Source organism: Ooceraea biroi, chromosome 1 (genome assembly GCF_003672135.1).
Source record: "Ooceraea biroi isolate clonal line C1 chromosome 1, Obir_v5.4, whole genome shotgun sequence".
Classification (NCBI taxonomy): Eukaryota; Metazoa; Arthropoda; class Insecta; order Hymenoptera; family Formicidae; genus Ooceraea; species Ooceraea biroi.
The window spans coordinates 738,685-760,369 of record NC_039506.1 but is presented as its reverse complement, the minus strand read 5'-3'; the positions used below and the strand labels follow the sequence as shown (position 1 = coordinate 760,369).

At 37.7% G+C, this 21,685-nt stretch overlaps 1 protein-coding gene across 8 annotated transcripts in view; it reads left to right on the top strand.

The window, feature by feature from the left end:
- Positions 1-21,685, top strand: part of LOC113561370 (5-hydroxytryptamine receptor 2A-like) — a 106,020-nt gene that overhangs the window by 66,660 nt on the left and 17,675 nt on the right. For 7 of the 8 annotated variants that reach the window (XM_026972156.1, XM_026972164.1, XM_026972160.1 and 4 more), the window contains one exon: positions 19,175-19,580. In XM_026972156.1, coding sequence (XP_026827957.1) covers positions 19,439-19,580 — 142 coding nt within the window. In that variant the 5' untranslated portion in view covers positions 19,175-19,438. Of the gene's footprint in view, positions 1-271; positions 418-19,174; positions 19,581-21,685 lie in introns of all 8 variants that reach the window. The other variant, XM_026972166.1, reaches the window with a different exon arrangement.

Sequence of the window (21,685 nt, the reverse complement as noted above, 5' to 3'; positions counted from 1 at the left end):
CATTTATCTTCTTTCGTTTTAAAAATCGGCTTAGATTCTAATTTATTCCCTCGAAATGTCGAATGACACACACGTTATGTACACGCACATAAATTTTTATGCTCGACATACCGGATGCATTTAATGTGTTGTTGCGCGCTTAAGGAAATGTCGAAGTCGTCTGAATTACATCAATCATGACGTGTCCGTGGTAGAAGCGTGTGCCGATGATATTTCGTGATTATCGTATTAAGTGACTATGATTAATGGGATATGATGGATCCATTTCCAGGCTACTGCTTGACAAACTGTCGGTAGGATTTCGGAGCAATTACACGCATGGATGGCTGCTGATATGTCAAAGCATCGAGAACGTGTATCACTCGATCGCTCGAAGACACCGGATTTCGGGGTATACGCGTCCGTGTACGTGGGTAGGTAGGTACCTCTAAGGTTACCACGCGCTACATACCCGCTTTAGGATTAGCATATAACATATGTGTCCCAGATTCGGCGATAATGATCCGTCACATTGATCCGCCCGAACAAGGGCGCGCAAGAAATTCACCCTCCTCCGGATTCTTGATAGTCGGGAAATGCGTCAAAAATCGTCGTTCTCATATCGCGTTAGAGTACTAACGGTTAAAAATTGCAGCGAGTAACGGTCCCGCGGGCCAAAAGTGTTATAACTTTTGATATTATTAAATATACGATCCGAGCGCGCGCGCGCGAAAAAGGAATTTTCCTCGGGTATGTGCAATGTCGACGGTGAGAGAACTTAAAGAAAATGAGAGCGCGGCGTGCAGTAACGCGTGGAGAACGAAATCGAAAAACTTATTGCACAAGCACTCTTTGCTAGGAACAAATTGCCGCGTTTTATATTCCTGGATCAACCTATTAAAGTTTTATGATTAAAAAGTTCAAGCAACTCCCGTTGCACATCCCGTTGTGGATCGCACAAGGACATTCGCCACGAATCGTTCGACAATCGCGACTTTTATCGGCGGTGATTTTTTTGTCGATACCGCCATGAAGTGTCTCGTCTACGACAGTACATATGAAACTAGTCTCCTAACAGCGATATATCGCGGCACGGTTTCGCATTACGCGATGACGAAAACCCTCTTATCGCGTTACGTCTTCGCAAACGCATAATGTAATGTGGTTACGATGCCAGCAAGTGCATAAGTGCAGTCAGGTGCAACAAAGAGTATGCATACGGCATCTATGTATACTTTATGTTATGTGTACGCCGTGTATACTCTTTGTCATACACATTTGCCACGATATCGGTATACGCTTCGAGGTATAGCGACGCCGGTGTTTTCTCTCAATTTTCGCGACGCGCACTGCTGAAAGCCGTACATGTGAGCTTGGTCAAAACAAGCTTGAAATAATCATGCCACTCCGTGATAGAGCATTCTTTGTATCAGTGGAAAAATGACAAAATTACAGATCGTAACAAAATTCCGTGAAAGAAATACAAAGAAAGTGAATGTCAAAAGATCGTATTCGTATTCGGCAAGGATATTGGACATCTCGCTTGTATCGCCAAGTGACAGAATTCTCGATAAGAGCGAAATAGGTACTACGTTCAATCTCTAAACGTTAAAGATTGAATACGAGATGGATCATGAGAGATCACGTAACGGTCGAATTACACCGATCAGAACGAATCTTCTCGCAGATATTCCTCAATTCAAGTTTCTTCAAGTGAAGGATCAGCAATCGAAACGTTTGGATTAGCGATCAAGCGAGTCGGATATTTACTCAGGAAACTAACGAAGCGAAATCAAACTCGAAGAACTAACGTAACTATGACGTAACAAAAACCTAATGTAATAATCTGAGGAAGATAAGACAAAACTGAATTATCCGGACAAGAGTCTCCGTGAGAGATTTGCACGTACGTATGCAGGAACAATTGCGGCAAGTAGTGCAACGACGTGCGAAATAACGCCGGTTATCTATCGCGAGCACTATATACCTACAATTCCGGCTTTTAATCTTATAAGCAGCATCTTACAGTCACTGTTCCACAGAAAGGAGACATGTACGGAGCGTACCGCGCGACAATGCCTACACAACGCTTGCCCTTATCGAGTTTCGACCGTCGACAACGACTGATAACGCTACCACCACCCTTGAGAATTGCGATTTGCACTCGCAGCGACGGCAATTATTTTCATCTCGGCTTTTCTGATAGAACAATATCTCTTCTTGCCCTCTTGCGTGCTCTCGCATTTATCTCGATCACAATTCCGCGACTCGGCTCGGCCGTTGGTGGGTTTGCGCTGTCGAATGCCGTCCTCTCGACGAATCGTTCGAGCTGTCTGCGGCGTTATTAATCGCCGTATCGTTTTAACCACGTCTCAAGTAGAAAATTGGATTTCGCCGGAAGAGGAGAGGAGAGCGCGCGCGCTCGGGTGCGCCAGCGATACGTGACGTTGGCACGCACGTCTTGATAAATCGTCATGAACTTCGTCACCGGTGTTATATGTCACCTAGCCTGCCGCGAACGCGATGTATACGCGTACATTTATAATATTTTCAATCTACGTCACGTTTACCGTCGCAACGTAATAACACGCCAAAACTGTCGTCCGGCATCCGGATATTACCTTTCAACTCTGAGATGGCTTGCATATCGCCGAACGATAAACCATGGGCGTGCAAGTGAAGCACTATTTACTGATTCGGTTGTATGAGTAAACTTCATCGACAAATGTTGAACAACGCGTATACATAATTTTGTAAAATATAGTACATAAATCTCAATGCGCTTAAAGCGTAAGTGAGGTAACATGTCGAATTTCAATTGTTGAGTTTCCCAAGGCAAACATAAAATGTTTACAGTGACAGAATTTATTACCAATTAAGTAAGAGAGTGTTCTCCTTTTACGCGAACATGGCTGGGTACTTTTCTCCTACATACTTTACGAACACCCTATAGGAGCTTACGGTATAGCTGAGCACTTTCCACTTGCTTTTATTACAGCGAGAGAGAATGTTCGGCCGTAAGATGCAAGAAGAAGGAGATGGAATGAAGGAAAAACGGTTAATGTGATGTACAGTCTATGAAAAAGCGGGGAGAAAGCCGAGGGAGTTCTCATACAAATGACGCTGCTTCACTCGCCGCAAAACAATGGTGGTAATATCTTCGTACAATGATGGAAATAGTCGAAGAAGAGATTACAATGGACTCTGGTTTGCAATTGCCGCTAATATTAAACGATAACGATAATAATCTATTATGTATCATGTGTACTAATTAAAATAATTTAGTTATGAACTTATATGCAGCAGTAATAAATAATTCTAATGATTGTATGCAATAACATGTAGCATATTTTGTCCATGTATAAATTATTATCTGTTTTTACGTTAGTATGACATGTAACATTCTCTGTATAATTTCGTCTAGCGCGATTATATCTCTAATTTCGTATATATATACACACAGAAACTTTCGGAATAATGCAAATTACGTATCTCTTGTATCCAATTTAGGCTGCAGTATTGACGTGCAAATAATTCCAGCTCCATTGCGATTCGAGCGATAGGTGCACGGAATATCTCTAAACTACTGGGTGTGTCCTTTCCAATATTGAAGCAATCGAAGGATCCATAAAAAGAATCCATAAAAATTGCCCAGTGGTTTTAGAACAGGCAGTATAATAAGAAAGCATTGAATGTGCAAGCGATATCGCATCTGTGTGCGGTATCGCGTTCCACGTGCCGCTATGGTTGATGCAACAATGGCGGGCTTTCTCTTGCGCGGAACTCACTTTTTATTGCCCCTTCCGTGTGTCTTGGAGGGAAATGGCGTCCGTAGTGGATACAGACTATCTGCGTCACGCGCGCCAGTCAGCGTCTCAAAGTGAGATTCAAACGCCTGCCGAGCTTCTTAGTATGTATTCCTGCGCGAACTCATCGTCCGGTATATACCGACATACCTATCCTTATCCGACCATCTTTTACATCGCAGTAGTAATTTCCTCGCGTACCCTATATCAGCATCACGGGCTTGATTCTTTCTCTTTTTTATTCGCGCGATTGCTCCGCGATCGATGAGCTGCTCGTCGTGAACAAAGTATCTCGCAAGACATCTAATCGCAAGTAACAAGGTAATATCTTTCATCGTTGATCCGCTTGACATTAAAAATTACAAATTATCTCCCCGACTTTTATTATCGATAAATTATGTTTTAAATATTTACGGTCCGCGCGACTCTCGCGCAGTCTACTTTCCTGGACAAACAATAGCTTGCATTTTTTTAACTGCGTCTCGCTGCGTTTCTCTCCGGGGCGATGATAATGATAAGCTGATGAAGAGCGAGCTTGACTGCACGCGATGCAAAATGATACGTAAACCGTTACACATAAATGTTGCTGATCCAGATCTGACCGAACCGTGTTAAACATGAGCAACATCAACCGCTACGTGTGCACGTACTATATTTGCTAAGCCCGCCCATACAGTAGGACCCTAATTAAGATTAGATGGTCGATACGCCGGTAGAATAAATCGAAATCGCGCACATATCTCGTTAAATGTTAACAAAACTTCATTAAATCTCAGATAGGAATCACAGAGTGTGATCAAAACATAGTGAAATATATATTTTTAAATAAAAAACTGTAACTTTACAATACTATATAACATATTTTATAAAACAAAAAATTCAGATTATAAAGTGATTTATGAAAAACGTTTTTCTATTTCTCACATTTACTTATCGTCTTTGTCAAAAACTTTGACAAATCTACGGCAAAGGTCTAGCGAAAGACAAACTGTTATTGACATCGTATCCATAACTTTACTTGTGTGTGAGAGCTTGTTAAATCTATAAATTCTGATATTGATTAAATGGTGCAAATTAGATGAACACTCCTGTAGATATAATACATCAACTGCGACACTGTGTCTGACAGAAATACATAATAATCATATGAGGAGCGTTTAACTCTCATTTCGAAACATTGCTGCATATTATCTTGGCATGCTACGTGTGCACAATTCCGTTGTCGGAACAGCAACGGAACAGCATCGCATTTGAGATCGTATATCATCATATGAGCACATCGCTGTCACGTATTTCAAGCTAACACAATGGTTCTTATTTAATAGATACTTCGCAAGTAGACTATATGCAAATCTACATGCAAACTGTTAAGATTGCTCAAACTTTTGAAAACCGCATCGCTATTGCATAAAAGTACGCGGAGACTTATTCAAACTTTCAAATGCGTACATAAATCCTTGTCATAATGTAGAACTGATGCAAATTTGCAATCTGCACATTTTACGAAATAAGCTTTTCATTGCCCCGGTGAAAGAAATACATTCGATTATCGAGATAATACTGCAGCGTAAACAAATTAAAATATTCCTGCAATATTTTGTATAATACACTAAAATAAAAACACAAATAACATCCGCTTTTAAAAATGAGTGACAATCGCGCGATAAATATGAGTAAACAAACTAAACAAACATGAGAGAATCGAAAAAAAGAAAAAGCATAAAGGCTGGCTATATGATGCGACTCGAAGTAGATAGTTGTCTGAAAATCATGTTCGTGTGACGACGAACGTAGAATTTTCCACTGATGTGGTGTGCATCATGTTGACGTAAAACATGTTCGACAAAAAGGGACTGATCATACGAAACCGTTACAATAACGTTTGATGTTACGTCGATAGTAATCTAGGTCATACTGAAAGATTTCTCTTAATATAAAAAGTGGATTGAAGTTTTACAATTTCATGTACAAACCTACGAAGGCAATTCCAACATATTGATATCAACAAATTTTGAATTTTTACGGCGACGACAAGCATACAACTAGTTCTTGTAGATAATATTATTATAGTATACATTTTTCATTTGTGTAATATTGTTCTTATTTCTAACAATATATACGCATATCATAAATTAACATATCTCAAGTAAAAAGAAATTTATGTTTGTTTGAAATATTATAATTGTTTCTTAGTTCAAAAAATCTTCAAATTTAAATTGACTTTTCTAACGTATTTATTTTCTACATTTTATTATTTCACAGTAGTAAGTAAAATTCATTGTATACGCGGATTCAATAACATATCCACGTGCATTTTTAACCGCGAAAGGGAAAGAACATATATGGCTTTTAAAGGTCAGCCAAGCACAATCTGAGCAATACGTCAATTTTCGCCAATAAATATAGACCCCTATCAGTGCAGATAATTAATATTGATGTGAATTCGGTTACTCCGGCTTCAATAGTCGACGGTCCATTTCGTGCCTCGTATTGTGCCGATTGATGAGAAAAACGGAAAAGAGAAGAACAAAAGCCACGAGCGGATAAAAGATAAATCGGACGCTGCGTCTGACGCGCGACGCCTTTTACTACTTGAACTACGTCGAATGTAGACTGAAGCGAAGGAATCAACGAATAATCCTGGATCCGCATATTTCGGATATCACCGAAATCCATGACACAGCGATAGAGAACCGTTCTTACCGATATCATTAATTGCCACGCAGCTTAAACAAGCCTGGTTTAAACAAAGCTGCATGAAAAGTATATCAGGAATATTCCCGGAGGGCTGTGTCATATGCTCACGAGAGAATCCATCGCCAGGAATTCGCTATCCAATTCCGGTTCTGTTACGAAGCACGCTACGGGCAAGGGTGGATCTACATGTCCCGTCGGATTTAATTTAAAGTTTGTACGTTTCAACGTTTGCGACAGGATTCTTTACGCACGGATAAATACTTTTAACATTTACCGTGGCCAAACGGTGTGCCAGAAGTTCGGCACGCAAACAAAGAACATCCCTAGTGTCGGGCCTAGAAGGTTAGTTGGTGAAGTTTTCCCTCACGGGTGTCACTTGTCCACATTACAATTCGCAAGGAAATCTTCCGAGCGCACCGACTGCAATTTCCTGTTTAATGTAAGTTACGCGACATGCGGTACGCTACTTGCATTCTTATGGAGAGCATACATGTTACAGATAATGTTGATTTTTTTCCCATCTTGTTCTTTGTTAATGCTTTTTTTTCAATTTCTTCATATTTGTCTCGAGGGAAGCAAATACTCTTCGTTATTGTGCATTTGCTTCATGTATAACACAATGTATCGTTTAACAAGATTTTTTTACTGCAGTTCATCGCTGTTTTAAATTTCTAGCTATATTATTTTGTAAATATAATGTTTCGCAATCGAAAAATTAAGTGTATCGAGATATCTTTTTTAAAAAATATATTAAATGTATTGTGGTTTTACTATCTGTTCGCTATGCAGCGAGTATCAAATTGCATCTTATTCCAAATGCGCAGAATTCGATTCCGCAGTATGGCAATTGAATTATTCAGTTACGGAAAAGTACGCGCACTGATATGCCCTTCTTTGTGCGCCGCTTCATAACCGACACGGAAATACGGAACTCGTCATCATTTTGTTCATCCCCCATAATCTTCCGAACATGACCATCACGGAATTACGTTAGCCAATAATTTCGCGCAATATCCGCGGGCAATCTAAATTCACGACGCTTGCTCCAGACGCGATCACACAGTGATAAGAAACCAATAGGGAACAATGGTAGCTCGAAGTTTAAGATCCATACTATGCCGTCATATGTAACGATTGCTGCATACGTAGCAGGATCTCTCTTTAGTTCTCTCTTGCGAAGGAAGAATATATGCACGTATATCTTGTTACATTGTACTTTCGTGAAAGTCCGCGTAATAAATAATGTCTATTTCGCCATGTCCATTGTATCAATCCCATGAGGTTTGGTCGAATAATACGAATTTTGCAATTAAGAGAATTTGAGCTTAGCGCGCGATACACTCCCAGACTCCAGAAATAAATTGTACTAATTATCCTGCACGCTACATCCCGAATTCTACTACTACGGAAACAGTTGAACAAATGGTAGAATATCAGATCAACCATATCTTTAATACGTGTAATTTCACATATTAATGATACATTGTGTTACATATGTCTTTTTTATTTATGATAAGGATAATTTTTATCAAAACATTTTAATCTTTATTGTCACCACATTTCTTACCGAAGAAAGAAATAACAAGTATATCGCACTGCGATATTAATAAATTATATTAGAATAAAATATCTTTGAACGTGTTATTGCGAACTGCACTATTTTCAATAACTGAGAAGAAATCCTCAATACATAATAATTATAACCAAAAATATAACAAATTTGAAATTCAACCATATTCTAAGAAATAAGATGACGTTCGTTTTGGAAAGGATAAGCTTTTTTTTGGAAAGAGAGAGAGAGAAAAAGAGGAAAGTGATTTATCAATCTCTCCAAATGGATTCAGCATCCATTGCACTAAGTCACTGTCGACGCTCATAATTATTCTCGGTTGTTCCAAATTGACCCGGTATCTGTTGACCCTCAAAGATGATTGCATCAACTTCATGCATACCTATCTATTCTCGATTGAGCCCGCGCGGAGCGCGGACAGTATTTGGGTCACGACAAAGTAATGGGCAAATATTAGAAAAAAAAAACGTTAAAACTAGTAGCATTTGAAATTATTCAAAGGGACCCTTCAATCCCGAGGCCAAATATCCTACGCTGATTTAAAAGCGAAGGATTCTCTCGTCCTGGCAAAAGGAAGCTGCACAAATCCCTCCTTTCTTCTCTCAAGGACGATTTATGACTCAAATTATTTCTGACGTGTCTCTCGCGGCTTTGTAATTATATGTCTTGACGCACAATTATAATATATTCTTTCCAAGAAAATGTAGATAATTGCATAATTACACACAAATACATCTTTTCGGAAATCATTATGTTCTGATAAATTAATTTGTTCTAGAATATATCTTGTTACATGGAATATTAAATTTCGATGAGGTGAAACTTGCCACTGACACACGTTTTACTGATTTTAAAATTATGTGTTTAACAAGAGCATGTCTTCTCATTCTGGATCGGGGAAATGATTCGATGAAACGTCGTGTTGCGTAATTGAACAGCGAAGTTTGAAGCTTTACGTAAACCTGGCCAAATTTAGCGGCATGTATATTAGATCACATAGACATACGAGATTAATTTTAACCTATTCGCGGGCTCCGCTAAGCCGAGGATCAGCGTGGACTTAAGCCCGATTTCTGGTTAAGCGTACACTGCAAAATCAGGGAGATGAGGCGAGAGACTGAAATTGGCATTATTTGAAGCCAATTAATCGTGACCTAAGACGTAATGATATTATTTCACAGGGATTTCTCTCGGTAATCTTCTGATAGCGCCTCCAGCCGAAATATCCAATTAACTTTTGCAAACTAGGACGTAATTCTTCGACGCGTCCTTGTAATTAATTAACGTGCTTAATTATAAAATTACATATTCCATTGTCGTGCAAAATGTTGAACAGTTCCATATTCGCTATATTGATTTCAATGAAATATCCGATGAATAACCATGTGATAGTTTTTAAAAATGCGTTTACGCGCTTCGGGGAAAGATATTTATTTCGGTTGCAAGAGCTGAGAGCTTTCGTTACGGATAATATAAAATATTGATGCACCGATAAAATATCCGCATATGAAAGGTACATTCCGCAACGCAGCTCTATGCGACTGCTCGATCTATCTGCTAGACTTTTCCGGAGAAACGAGGCAGGGCGCTGTATTTGACGCGAATGATTTAGACGCAAAGTTAACAGAGCAGAATTTACGATCGTGCAACATCCTATCCATATGGCCTATCAATCTTTAACCGTGCTCATCTTTCCTTCCCCAAAATTTATAATGGGCAGGAAGGGTCAAGGGGTATCTCTCGATCTATCCAGTTGTGTTACGTGCACATGCGAGGTGGAGCACTTTGCATATCTCGCATTTGAAATTTTTACATTTCAAAAGTAATCTTGCGGAAAAGTGGCCATAAATTTTAGAAACGCTATATCCCTGCGCGACGCAGTATCAATTTACTGAAATATCAATACACTCGACGGAAAGTTAATGCACTCTATGAATACGATGCGGCATGTATTATTTTCCTTAACGAAATAAGCCGAAACGAAAAGCGTGATAACGCGTACCATCTCACGTTCCTTTTTGTCGTTATTTTCTTCATTAACGTCGGTTTTATGAGAGAAACGACAACATTTAATTATACGTATATATTGCACGTACGAGCATACAAGTGAAAATACAGTCGCAACACTGTCGTTGTCGGCGCGTAATGCGTCACGTTAATTATCACATTAAAGGAAAGAAAGCGCTCATTTAATTACGATGGGATATTTTGCTTGCAAATGCATTTTACTCGACACTAATTACGTAAACAGACCTGTAAACTAAAAAAGGGGAAAAACAGAAAAAGAGACCACTCGATGATGCATTCATGACCACGCCGCTCGCGATTCGTGTAATAATCGCGCGCGTTCGTCGTTTTCTATTCACAATGAATAGATAGCGCGAACGCGCTCGTATACAACACACGTGTGGTTAAACTCTTTTGCGAAAGCGAGCGCACTTCCCGCACGGATGTTTAACTTCTTTGCCGCGCTCTGATTGAAGCCCTTTCGCCGTCCAGCGTAAAAGAAAAGCAAGTGGCATTGAAGTACCATCTATTCTCGTCCGAGATACGGTGATAATGAACTTGTGCTAAGCAAAACTCTCTCTCTACATTAATACCGTCGCTTTATTAAACAAAGTGTTTTAACGAAGCATAAAATAATTAATCAAATTTTGTTGGAAAGTACTGCATTCCAAATAAACAATGATAATAATTTTCGCATAATTTTATACATGTACTAATTTTCGTTGTTTGTGAAAAAATATATATGATGAAAATCATACAATTACTGAAAACAGTCCTGTTAAAATGCACAAACAATGCACACGGAATATTTCGTAATGCATTCCGGCGCGTTCTTTGCATATTAATATGCGCTTTGATAAAAATTTTCATATCTGAACAGAATAGTCGACCGGTACCGACCAATTTCTTTCATGATATTTGCAGTCAGAAATTCCACCAAAGTTATGTGATGGACGCAGTATCTCGCCGGATACGTGCTACGAAAATATTCCTGGGAATGCGCAGGCCTTGAAAGTACGCATAGTTCATAAAACTTCGACGAGCACTAACGAGACGTTTCTATTGATTTTACAACCTGGCTTTCTCGTTATTTTTTATGAAACATTGTTACGACAAAAAGATCGGATTGTGGCTCACAACGAAAATTCGTTTTCGACCCTCTTACACCCGAATTGATTTTATATGGAATAATAAATTTCGCATGTATAGGAATAAATAAAAAAGCGAAAATGTTACAAGCCAATTTAATAATTGATAAATTGTTGCGGAATATTGACGTGACATTTTATATTCATAAGAATTTGATTGAATATTGTGATTACAAGTTTTGCCGTAATTAAATAAAATTACATTTCATGCGTAATGCTTATATTGCTTTACGAAATTTTCTGTAAATTCGTGAAGATATCATTTAATAATTGACAAACATTAATTAACAAACAAATATTTAATAAAAAACAATCATACTCTATGATTATTGTTTTTCGAAGATTTGCGAGAAAATTTGTCTCGTGCAAAATAATATACATTTTATAAAATAAATACAGAGGAACGCATCCGCACTCTTTCTCTCGAACTGAAACATTAGCGTTTGCAATAAAAGTTAATATTTACTACCAACAAATTGTGTCTTCTCGTGGGAGCACGAAGTGAATGCGAGCTGAATAGGTGAATGTGGAACATTACAATAATGCTTAAAGTTGTAGCGACGTAGCATTATTGCAATACCGATGCAACGGCATCCCCTTGGGCAGCATATCCGCCATTGCAATAATGTATGACGACACGTCTTTGAACATTGAAACGAGCTTTTGAAATTTACAGTGCAAATTCCAACATTTCGCGCCACATTATTGCAAATGCCGAATATCGTTCCCGATGGAGCGTCACGCGGCATGTAAGTGTAACGGTATGTCACAGCAATCCAGGAGCAAGTTTATGCACATTTATGCAGGTTTATACGTGCATATAATTAACGTTCACATAAAATTAAACCTCTGTAATATTTTATTTCTCTCTCTCTTTCTCTCCTTTTTTCGCGAATATGCGAATAATTTAAATGTAATATTTTCCAGTAAAAAATGTTAGAAGTTTCTATAAAATTTACGAACAAAGGGATTACTCTTGTTCTTTTGATAAATCCCATCAGTATCCGGACTGCGTTGTACGAGACATTTTGTCGAAAGAGATCATGCTTGCTTGTCTCTTATTCAAAGAATAGCACTTTCCGCGGAATGCGACTTAGAACGTCATTAAATATTCATGCCTTAGAGTGCAATGCAACTTGTTCCACCTGTAACAATAAATCTTGCAAATATCTTCTCCATTCTCTAACTATATCCATTAGTGTATCCACGTACAAGCGTCTCTATCAACTTCAACTTTCACGACAGCTTTCTTGATTTCCCACTTCTTCGAAATAGAAGATATTTTTGTCTTCGTATATCCTTTGCTTTCTTGCTATAGATCAAGTTTTCTAGAATATATTTCTTGGCGTTGTGCGTCTTGTTTTGTTAGATCTTTTTAATGATAATACGAAAATCTTTTCGTGCTCAGTCTTTTTACTGGTGTATAAATCGAGAGAGATATCCTCGTATTACAACCGCTATAAAGCCCAGCTTAATAGTGAAACTAATGCAGTTTATATGGACCATGAAAATCCATTCGAATAAACTAGGGTTGTTTTACGCGTTATTAACTAATTTTACGGGAGATTCCTTTTAAATATAGTGGAAAAACTGCACCGTGTATTATTATTATTATTATTACGTGAAACTTGACGACCTGTGAAAAATTAACACCTTTTACAGTGGATCGCTTCGAAACTCTACACGGGAATATAATCAATTTCCGCAGCTAAGAGCGATTCTTTCGCGTGAATGAGCAAACATCAGTTTTTAGGATATGATGTAATAATCACCACCGCGCGTATTCCACGTGCTACAGGACCTCTTGTTCTCACACTCGACTCATTGATTTTTCCAGGGGGGAACCGCGATGTATCAGTTTACACGACGTAAAGTTAAGTAGAACGTAAATCGCAAGAATCGTTCACGTATATTTCCCCGCCTCTGACGTCATACTCCAAGATGGCTGGCTTAGGTATCGCCAGCCCTTAATCTCGTAACTCGAACAACAGCGAGATCGACGGATTCGAAGTTACAGTTACGGCGGTGCAACTAAGTGGAAGTAAATGACTATTCAACTGACATAAAATGACAAGAGCCACGGACCAGCTGACGTTCTAGTTACCTCACTTATACGATTTGACAAGATCGCAACTCTAATGTAATTTTGGGAAATTGAAGATCACTCGCTTTTACATCACGACTATTCATCTTATCATGAATGAACTAACCCAATTTTAATTAATTGTTTCAAGAGGTGTAATAGAATAATAGTCACTAATTTTATTAAAATAAAATTAATGTTGTATGGAACGATTCTCTTAAAAGGATGCACAATGTACGCAGTTTTCAGCAGAAATTATTATTTAGATGCAAAATATTGATTTTGCAATGGGAAACGAAAAATACATGCGCGCGTTTCGTCGTTTGTAACGTTGCTTTATTTATTCGCCGTCGCAAATGAATCAACAAATATTGCAATCCATTGAGTCCATTGACAAACAGTAGTCCAGGAATTATATGCATGATTACAGATTTGATCATGAATGCAGGCGAGAGATTATTAACATTATCGTTTACGAATTACTGCGACTGAAAGTTTTCGAGCGGCAATGATTGAGATGAAAGTTTAATAACGCATTAGGACGACGTAAATTAAAATAATTAAAAATGCGATAAAAGAATTACGATAAACAAGGAATTTAATAATTGCATAATATAAATTATTTTATCAGATCGTAAGTTCTCTCGGATTATTATTAATTTTAATATTTAATTTGTAATTTAATTAATGTTCAAACTATTTTTTTAACAATGGACACGAAAATTGCCATGATAAAGCTAATGAAACAATATTGAGACGTCACTTTTGCTTTATTAACGTACCGAAGCAAGCGCAAGTACCATCATAATTCCGTTTGTTTAATTCGATACCTTTGACTAGATGCTATCTATTTCACGAAAATTTCATTTTATTGACATAGTAATAGATACACAGAGAACAAAAGAATTTCAATAGAAACGTGATATCGATTAATAATATCTACATTAAATTCTTAACAGTATATTTAATTAATCAATATATGCGGTATCCGCGCGATAATATTTCAATGACACTGATACGCATACTACGTACATAATGTCAACGTGTATATGACATAATCACCGCGCAAAGAAACTAATATATATAAAGCAGCAATTGTGGCTTTTGTGTCGAATGAATGTTCACCGGCAGTAACAAGATTAACACCTGGTATATAGCTATCAGCACAAAACGGTCGTCAATGGGCGGAAATTTAGCAATATTGGGGATCGTTGTACGCACACGAGTGCCAGTCGCACCAGCGATGTATCCGTCCATGTCTGTCGGTTTTGATTGAAACGACATCTCTCTTTCAGATGCATATCACTCCCGCACTTGCGTGTGCTTACTATCGACCTGTGTCCAAATATTTTATCTCTGTATCAAACATGCGTTTAATTATAGCTGCTAGGAATTTGGCGCGTGACATTGCATTTCGTTTAAATCTCTTATAAATTTTTAATGATTTTTAAAAGATCGGTAGGTATCTTTCGCGTAATTTTGTAATTGCACGTATCTTTTGCACGTTTTGGCAATGAAAATGGAAAGATTCCAAAGATTACGAAAAAAACAAGTAATGTAGAACATGCGTTGTTCGCCTGCTTATAGAAATTTCAGTACTATTGCTTTTTCCATCCGTTCTCCTTTTTCCTCGTTGTTTCGTAGTTTCTCCTTTCTTTTTCACTACGTTTTAAACGAACGTATTCTTTTGGCAACCGAAAATTGGCAGCGTTGCATCGAAATTTAGTATTTTCCCGGATTCACAGATAAAGTTTAAAATTCTCCCGCCGCCCGCCCATCCCCTCGCCCGTGGAGGTATACATATATATACCAAGTGTAATGCGTGGATCTAATCTTTTGATCCTATAAGCACGGTTCAGCGTGAAATCCTTGGAAGCTGAAGAAGTTAGTTACATGGAACTAATGGAACGCAGTAGGAGCTCCGGATAATGGACGACACTACGGCCTCGTAAATACGGAGTGCACTCTACTTATAAGGACGTCTAGTTTTATTTCAGAATTTCATGTCTCACATGCAGAGATCTTAATGTAAAAAAGAAGGAATATAAATATTACCGAACAGTGAATATATCGCATAATGCGATATAGCGATAATACGTGTCTACATGTAACGTACAAAGATTTTTAATATATTCCAATTTAGTTTCCTGTCAGGTTATTCACACACTTTCACGATAATGACACATCCATAGATATATGCATAGAAGGAGAATAAACCTCAAATGCAAATGCAAATGACGCGTTATATCAATATCGTGAAATTAACGAAATTAATATGAAATATGAATATGAAATTGATAGAAAATTGATATGCAATATTATGAAAGTAGTATTACGTGAGATTATTTTTCTACCTTGTCTAAACCATGTTTATCAATTATCATACTTTCTTTAAACATTACATAACAAACTTAGTCCTAATTATCGCCAAGAGGTACGCATACAATATTTTATGTCTATTTCCTTTCTCTAAGTCTATATTTCACTTTCAAAAAAATGACATTGAAAAAGGTATCACGAAGATTGCAATATTAAAAACCCTATCGAATTGTCGCAGGCACCGACCCAGGGAAAGGTCGCTGCTCGTGCTTTTCTCGCTTGCGTAAGTCATAAACTTTAAAGCCACGTAAACCTTTTTACTTCTCGACTGGCAGATCGGTCCCTCGTTACCGCGTCTTTTTGCCAACCGAGAGAGGATCGAGGAGACGAACAAGTACCATGAACGAAGACGTCTCCGTCGGCGAGATTCGGTCGCCTTAAATCGAAGGCAAACGATCGTGAATTTCGAGGGTCCCCGCTGGCAGCTCGCGATTTAATCGCGTAACAGTTTGCCCGGCTTTTCTTTCCCTCAGAAATAGATTTCCGTCCTCCCTCTCTCCAGCATGTCGATTCTACCTCGTTCCTACCTCCTCTTTCTACTCCCTGCACCTTACGGCGGCCGCCTGCTTCCTCCTCCTCTCCACTTTCGCCTCCATTTTCCACCATCGGCGGGGAATTTATGGACTTTCGAGCGCGACCGAGAGCCGCAGTTTCCGCTCGTGATAAATGCATCTGCTATTGTGCGAAATATATATACTACGTGCGTCTGCACTTTCAATTTTGAATTGGCCGAAACGGTGAGCTTTGGCGGCCGATGGTCTCCACATGCAAACGACTGTCGCGACTATTCGCACAATTCCAGTCCATTGCACAGACGACATCTACCGTAACGCGCGATTCTACACGTGATTCATTGAGCAGATTTTCCTCGTGCTATTTGCAGTTTTCGACACAATCGCGCACGACAGATTAATGGATCAATTTGGGAAATTTTTTTCTAACAATCTAACAGTAAAAGAAACGTGCGATTGTCGCTACCATTGTTCTCATGTGCATAGTCAGAACGTTATTTTATTTTTTCCCTGTTACAATAAATTGGTTAAATAAATGAGCCAAGTCGTTAATGAATACTTCTAAAAGATCGATCAAAAATTTTAAGGGAACGAAAGTCAATAAAGAGTTAATAAATGCTCTTTTTTTGTATGCATATCAAGTTTTTATAAAGCAACATAAATGGTCTTTTTTATATGTACATACATATATCAATTTTTTCCTCGAGCGCTAATGAACGGCCATTTTCCAACTAACAGGATACAGGAACGATTTGCACTTTCCATGAAATAAAAGTCTATCTTAGTTTTTTACATTACGTTTTATATATTTTTTAAAACTCCTTTCGTGTTTTTCAACAGTTTTTCATTAAGACATAAATATTATATTACATAACGAGGCGAAAGCCTATTTTTCAGTGTTGAAGTTTGAATTAACTCCCACACGTTTGAATAACTAAAATATTTCATCACGGAGGACAATGTTGCTGACGAGATATACAAATTTCTCGTATCGTATAATATTCACGATTGTTTTTTCGTCGTCTGGCTATTGCAATATTTTTGCAGTATCATGACTGTATCGCTGTGGGAAATGAAGATTTCATAGGTGATGTAAAATACAAATTTTTATATCTCACTGGGAAGTGGATCCCCAAGGAAACGAAATTTCAGAGAGAGTTTCTTCGGTGGTGCGCTTATCGCGTTCCAACAACGGTAAACTTTCTATACGAATCACTGTATTCTGCAAGGAAATTATAAAATACGTTCTTTTCTTATTACTTGCAATAAACACTCCACTATCACAAACTTTTACAACTTTTTCATATTTTTTTCCATCAGAAAATTCAATTTGTTCGTAATATCGAATAAACTTTTTTAACTAGCACAAAACTAGAAACTCATTGTTACTACGACGATGAGTAACGTGTTACTACCAGAGGACGAAAGTCCTTTCCCTTGATGCTGAGGGGATTTGAACCGTCGATATCGAAAATACGATTTACGAAGCTCGTTAGGCGCCAACAGGATCGATACACTCGCACAGGTTGATTTAAGTATTAAAAATGTAGCGCCGTATCTGTGAAAGACTGCTTGATTGGCTTTTATTCTTCGGTTTCGTAGACGTCCCTTTTTCTGCTGTCCCTTTGAAGTTTGCACGAACGGACGCCACGCTTTTGCGCCACTCCTGATCTTTTTCTCGGGCTAACTGTTAGAAAGTTGGTCGGAAGCTACTTCTCCATCGTAGGAGAAATGGTTGTTTTTCAGTCCCCCAACCGACAAGCGAGCACCGAAAAATGGTGATGAGGAAGAGAGCCTTAGGGGGGGACACTTTTTGATCGCTGGCAGAAAATACGTGGGATTTGTGTCATGCGGTGGGAATAAAACTTTCAGATCTTGGCGGTTGGTCGCGCACGCAAAAAGTCACCGTGGCAACAATCAGTATGGGATAAATTTCTCTGTCGCGAGCGAAATGTGTTAGCACTTTCGAAGATGAGGATATTTAAAGCTTCCTACATCTGCGCTGGAGAGATACTCCCTGAATTTCACGCACATCTCTAATTTTACATTTTTAAAAGATGTCGAAGAAAAGAAAATTTTCAAGTTATAATATCTCACTGTATACAACAAAAATTAGTATTGTGGGAAACGTTTTTTGATGAGTTATTGATGCGTTTTGTAAAAAAAAGAAATTTATGCTAGAGGTTAAGAAATAAGTCAGAGATGTAATTCTTCTCTTTTCTGAAAATGTATGATATTAGAATGATCATAATTTAGAATTTAAACTTTCAGTTCTACTTAAATACGTATTCCACTTATGTGTACATTATGAGACATATTCAATAGAGCAAATTAAAATTGATTTTGTATAATTTCTTTGAGAATTTATATTCCAATTATATTATTTGTAATTAATTAAAACAATAAAATTGTGCAACCAACTATGCACAAAACCGTGAATTCGTTATCGTGTATCGGCGTCGCTATCAAAAGTAAACGTTATTCGCCTGGAAATTCAATCAGTTTAAACCGAATGGCGAGTAGGTTCCGGTGAATTCAAGTTAATGAAACGTTCCAACACTATCGGAAAATTTAATAGAGTGCACACGACCTCCTAAGGCAATTTCACGACTAGTGTTTGTTGTAAACGCATCTATTTTTCGCGCAGCTCCGCGGATTCATTATTAAAGTCAATTGGTGCCGTTGGCAGAATTGTATCTGCCAACGGCACCAATTGCTGACCGATTGTTCCAATTTCATTGGTTTCGTGGGCTACCATAAACGTGACGCCTTGCACACTCGGTTGTCTATCTTGCTTTGCCTATCTTGAAATTTACATATATTTAACACGAAATGCAATATTGTAATTATTTATATCACATAAATGGTGGAGGCTTCCTATATTTAAAAATACTGTTAACAATGTTTGAAGAACTGTAATTAAAAAATTTGCGACTGAAGAAAATATAACACTGTTATGGAGACTGAACTCTTTGCTCACATTGCTGTTTCAGACGTAAGGACGAAAGGACTGATATTCTACAAAAAAGACTCCGTGTCAAAGTCCATGGAGTCTCGAAGCAGAAAATTGCGGAAAATGGAGGCTACGGAAAATTCTGAGATAGAGGTGGAAGCGTATGAGAGGAGTTGCCAACATTTATTGGTCAGGTGTTGACTCTGCATCTGTCGAAAACAAAGAGAAAAAACTTCGGAACCGCTTTAACGAGAGCAGACCATGATACATTATTTAAGCAGATGATGAATAGCGAGCACTGAAAATGGAAAATACACATCCAGCTACGATGGAATACCCCTTCAATCAAACCGCGAATTCAACAGCGGAAGATCCGGTCTTTGGCGATGTATCGATCTATTTGAAGGCTATCGTGCTCTGTCTTGTGATACTTGTCACTATCGTAGGTAAGTCTTTTAATCGATATTTCACAAAAGGAAAAATATTTTCAACGATAAACATCTTAACATCAAAATCATAAATTAACACTGAGATTTTCAATCAGTACTAGAGTTTTTTATTCTGCTTTAATTAAATTCATTTCCATTTTTAATGTTAAAAAATCTCGTAATTATGTGGTTGTTACATTTTAATTAAGGAAGAAACATTTTCCATAAACTCATGAAAAAAACAAAAAATATTTTTCGTCGGCAGTTATTCGTTACAGAAATTCTGTAGTTTTTTTCTTTTGCTATGTTCGTATTTAAAAGTGATATAAATAAAATATTTGTATACGAATGCATATTTTTTTTTCATATTCAGTTGCTTGCATTTACTATTGAATATTGATACGTGGATCGATATTTTAAAATTTAAAAGTATAGCTCGTATTTTCAGAAATATAATAACATGTAGTCCTGTATTTCTCAAGTTTTTAGGAGCACTTTCATAAAAGGTTTACGATATAGGTCACTTTTAAGACAAGAAAACCTTGAAAACCTTTTTTATATCCCAGAAATGAGTCTTGAAGATTTTTATTAACGTGGTTTCCTGCAATATTCGCAACTGATTATCACCGTACAAGTTTGTAATAAAGCATAATGAAAAAACGAAACGAAAATTGTAATTGAAGGAATAATGTAACGCGAGTAGTTTTCCCGTACTGCAAACATATTGTATTACATTACACAGTATTTTAACTTTATTTTTTAATTCAATGAATATTGGTTCACTTCCGGATAAAACATTCGTGTAATGTGGGACAATATTTTTTACTGCCAACAGGAATTGTACTATAAACCACGTAGGTTCTAACACGTGTTATTTATTTTTTGATAACGCGAGAAATCAGTGAAATGCTGGACGTTGTAGTAAAAAAATATGTGACAATAAATCACGTAAAATAAATATAAAATCTACACTTTTTGAACGTTTTTTTAACAAAGTGTTATCTCGTGTTTTACAAATTGTTTTATGTATTGGTAGTTTCAGTTAATAAAAAAAAGATATTGCCAAGCCTTTTCATCAGCATGAAAAACTTATTTGAATTTTCTTTTTTTTGTGACATCAAGCCAATTGAAGTGAAGCTCAAAGAATTAAATACCGACAACATAATTGATGATTAAGATTGCTCGTTTCCATGGAAATGTTTTTCAATTATCTCCGCTAAATACCGTAAATATTGTAACTTTATGCTGCCGTAAATAAAAATTGTAATAATTTAACGCTCGGAAAAACATTTCTTTTTTGTACTCTACATTTATTTTCTGTCAAAAACAATGACCAAACAAATTTACTAAAGCTATCTCTGCAAATTTAATCTGGAATTATCTTAAATAAATGTTTTTAATTTTCAATTTTTATATTTTTTGCAATATCTCTTTCGAAGTAATTTTTTAAAAAATTAAAGCGAATAAATATCCGGTCGCTTTGATGAGTAGACAATTTCGTCGTCGGCACTAAGTGGATAATGGATCAGACTCATTCAAGCTGAAACCAAGAAGGATCCGCACCTTAATTCGAAGATGATCGGTTCAATCGTTTAGACTCGCGCTACTATTCAAACGCACAGGTAATTAATGAAAATTACCGACCGAATTCGACGGATCATTTTCTTTGCGGGCGAAACTTCCGACAAGACGTGTTCGCGACGCGATTAATCTCGCCGCATCGATTAATTCTTTTTGCTCTAATTAGACGCTATCAAGCGTCAAGTAATTCCTGATCATTACCGGTCGATGACGGTTTCATGAAGGCGACGCCCGTCGGTCGTATCCGTCGGCGAGAACAATGGCGAAGATTGCGTTGGAGAACTGACACATCTCCTGAGCGTATAATATATCACCGTAGCGTTGACGGTAATCGCGATATCCAGCCGCGTGCTTTGCGTAAACAGGATTTTCCGCGAGGTAAGCGCGCTGACACTCCGCTTCGCGACTTGTATTGAACTGCAACCCTTTCCTGCCACCCCAGCTCTCCTCCCGAGAATAATAGCGCGCGTTTTAATACCGAAATCTCTGTTCGATCACCGACGCTAAAGACGCTTTAATGCGGCCGTAACGCGCGCGATGGA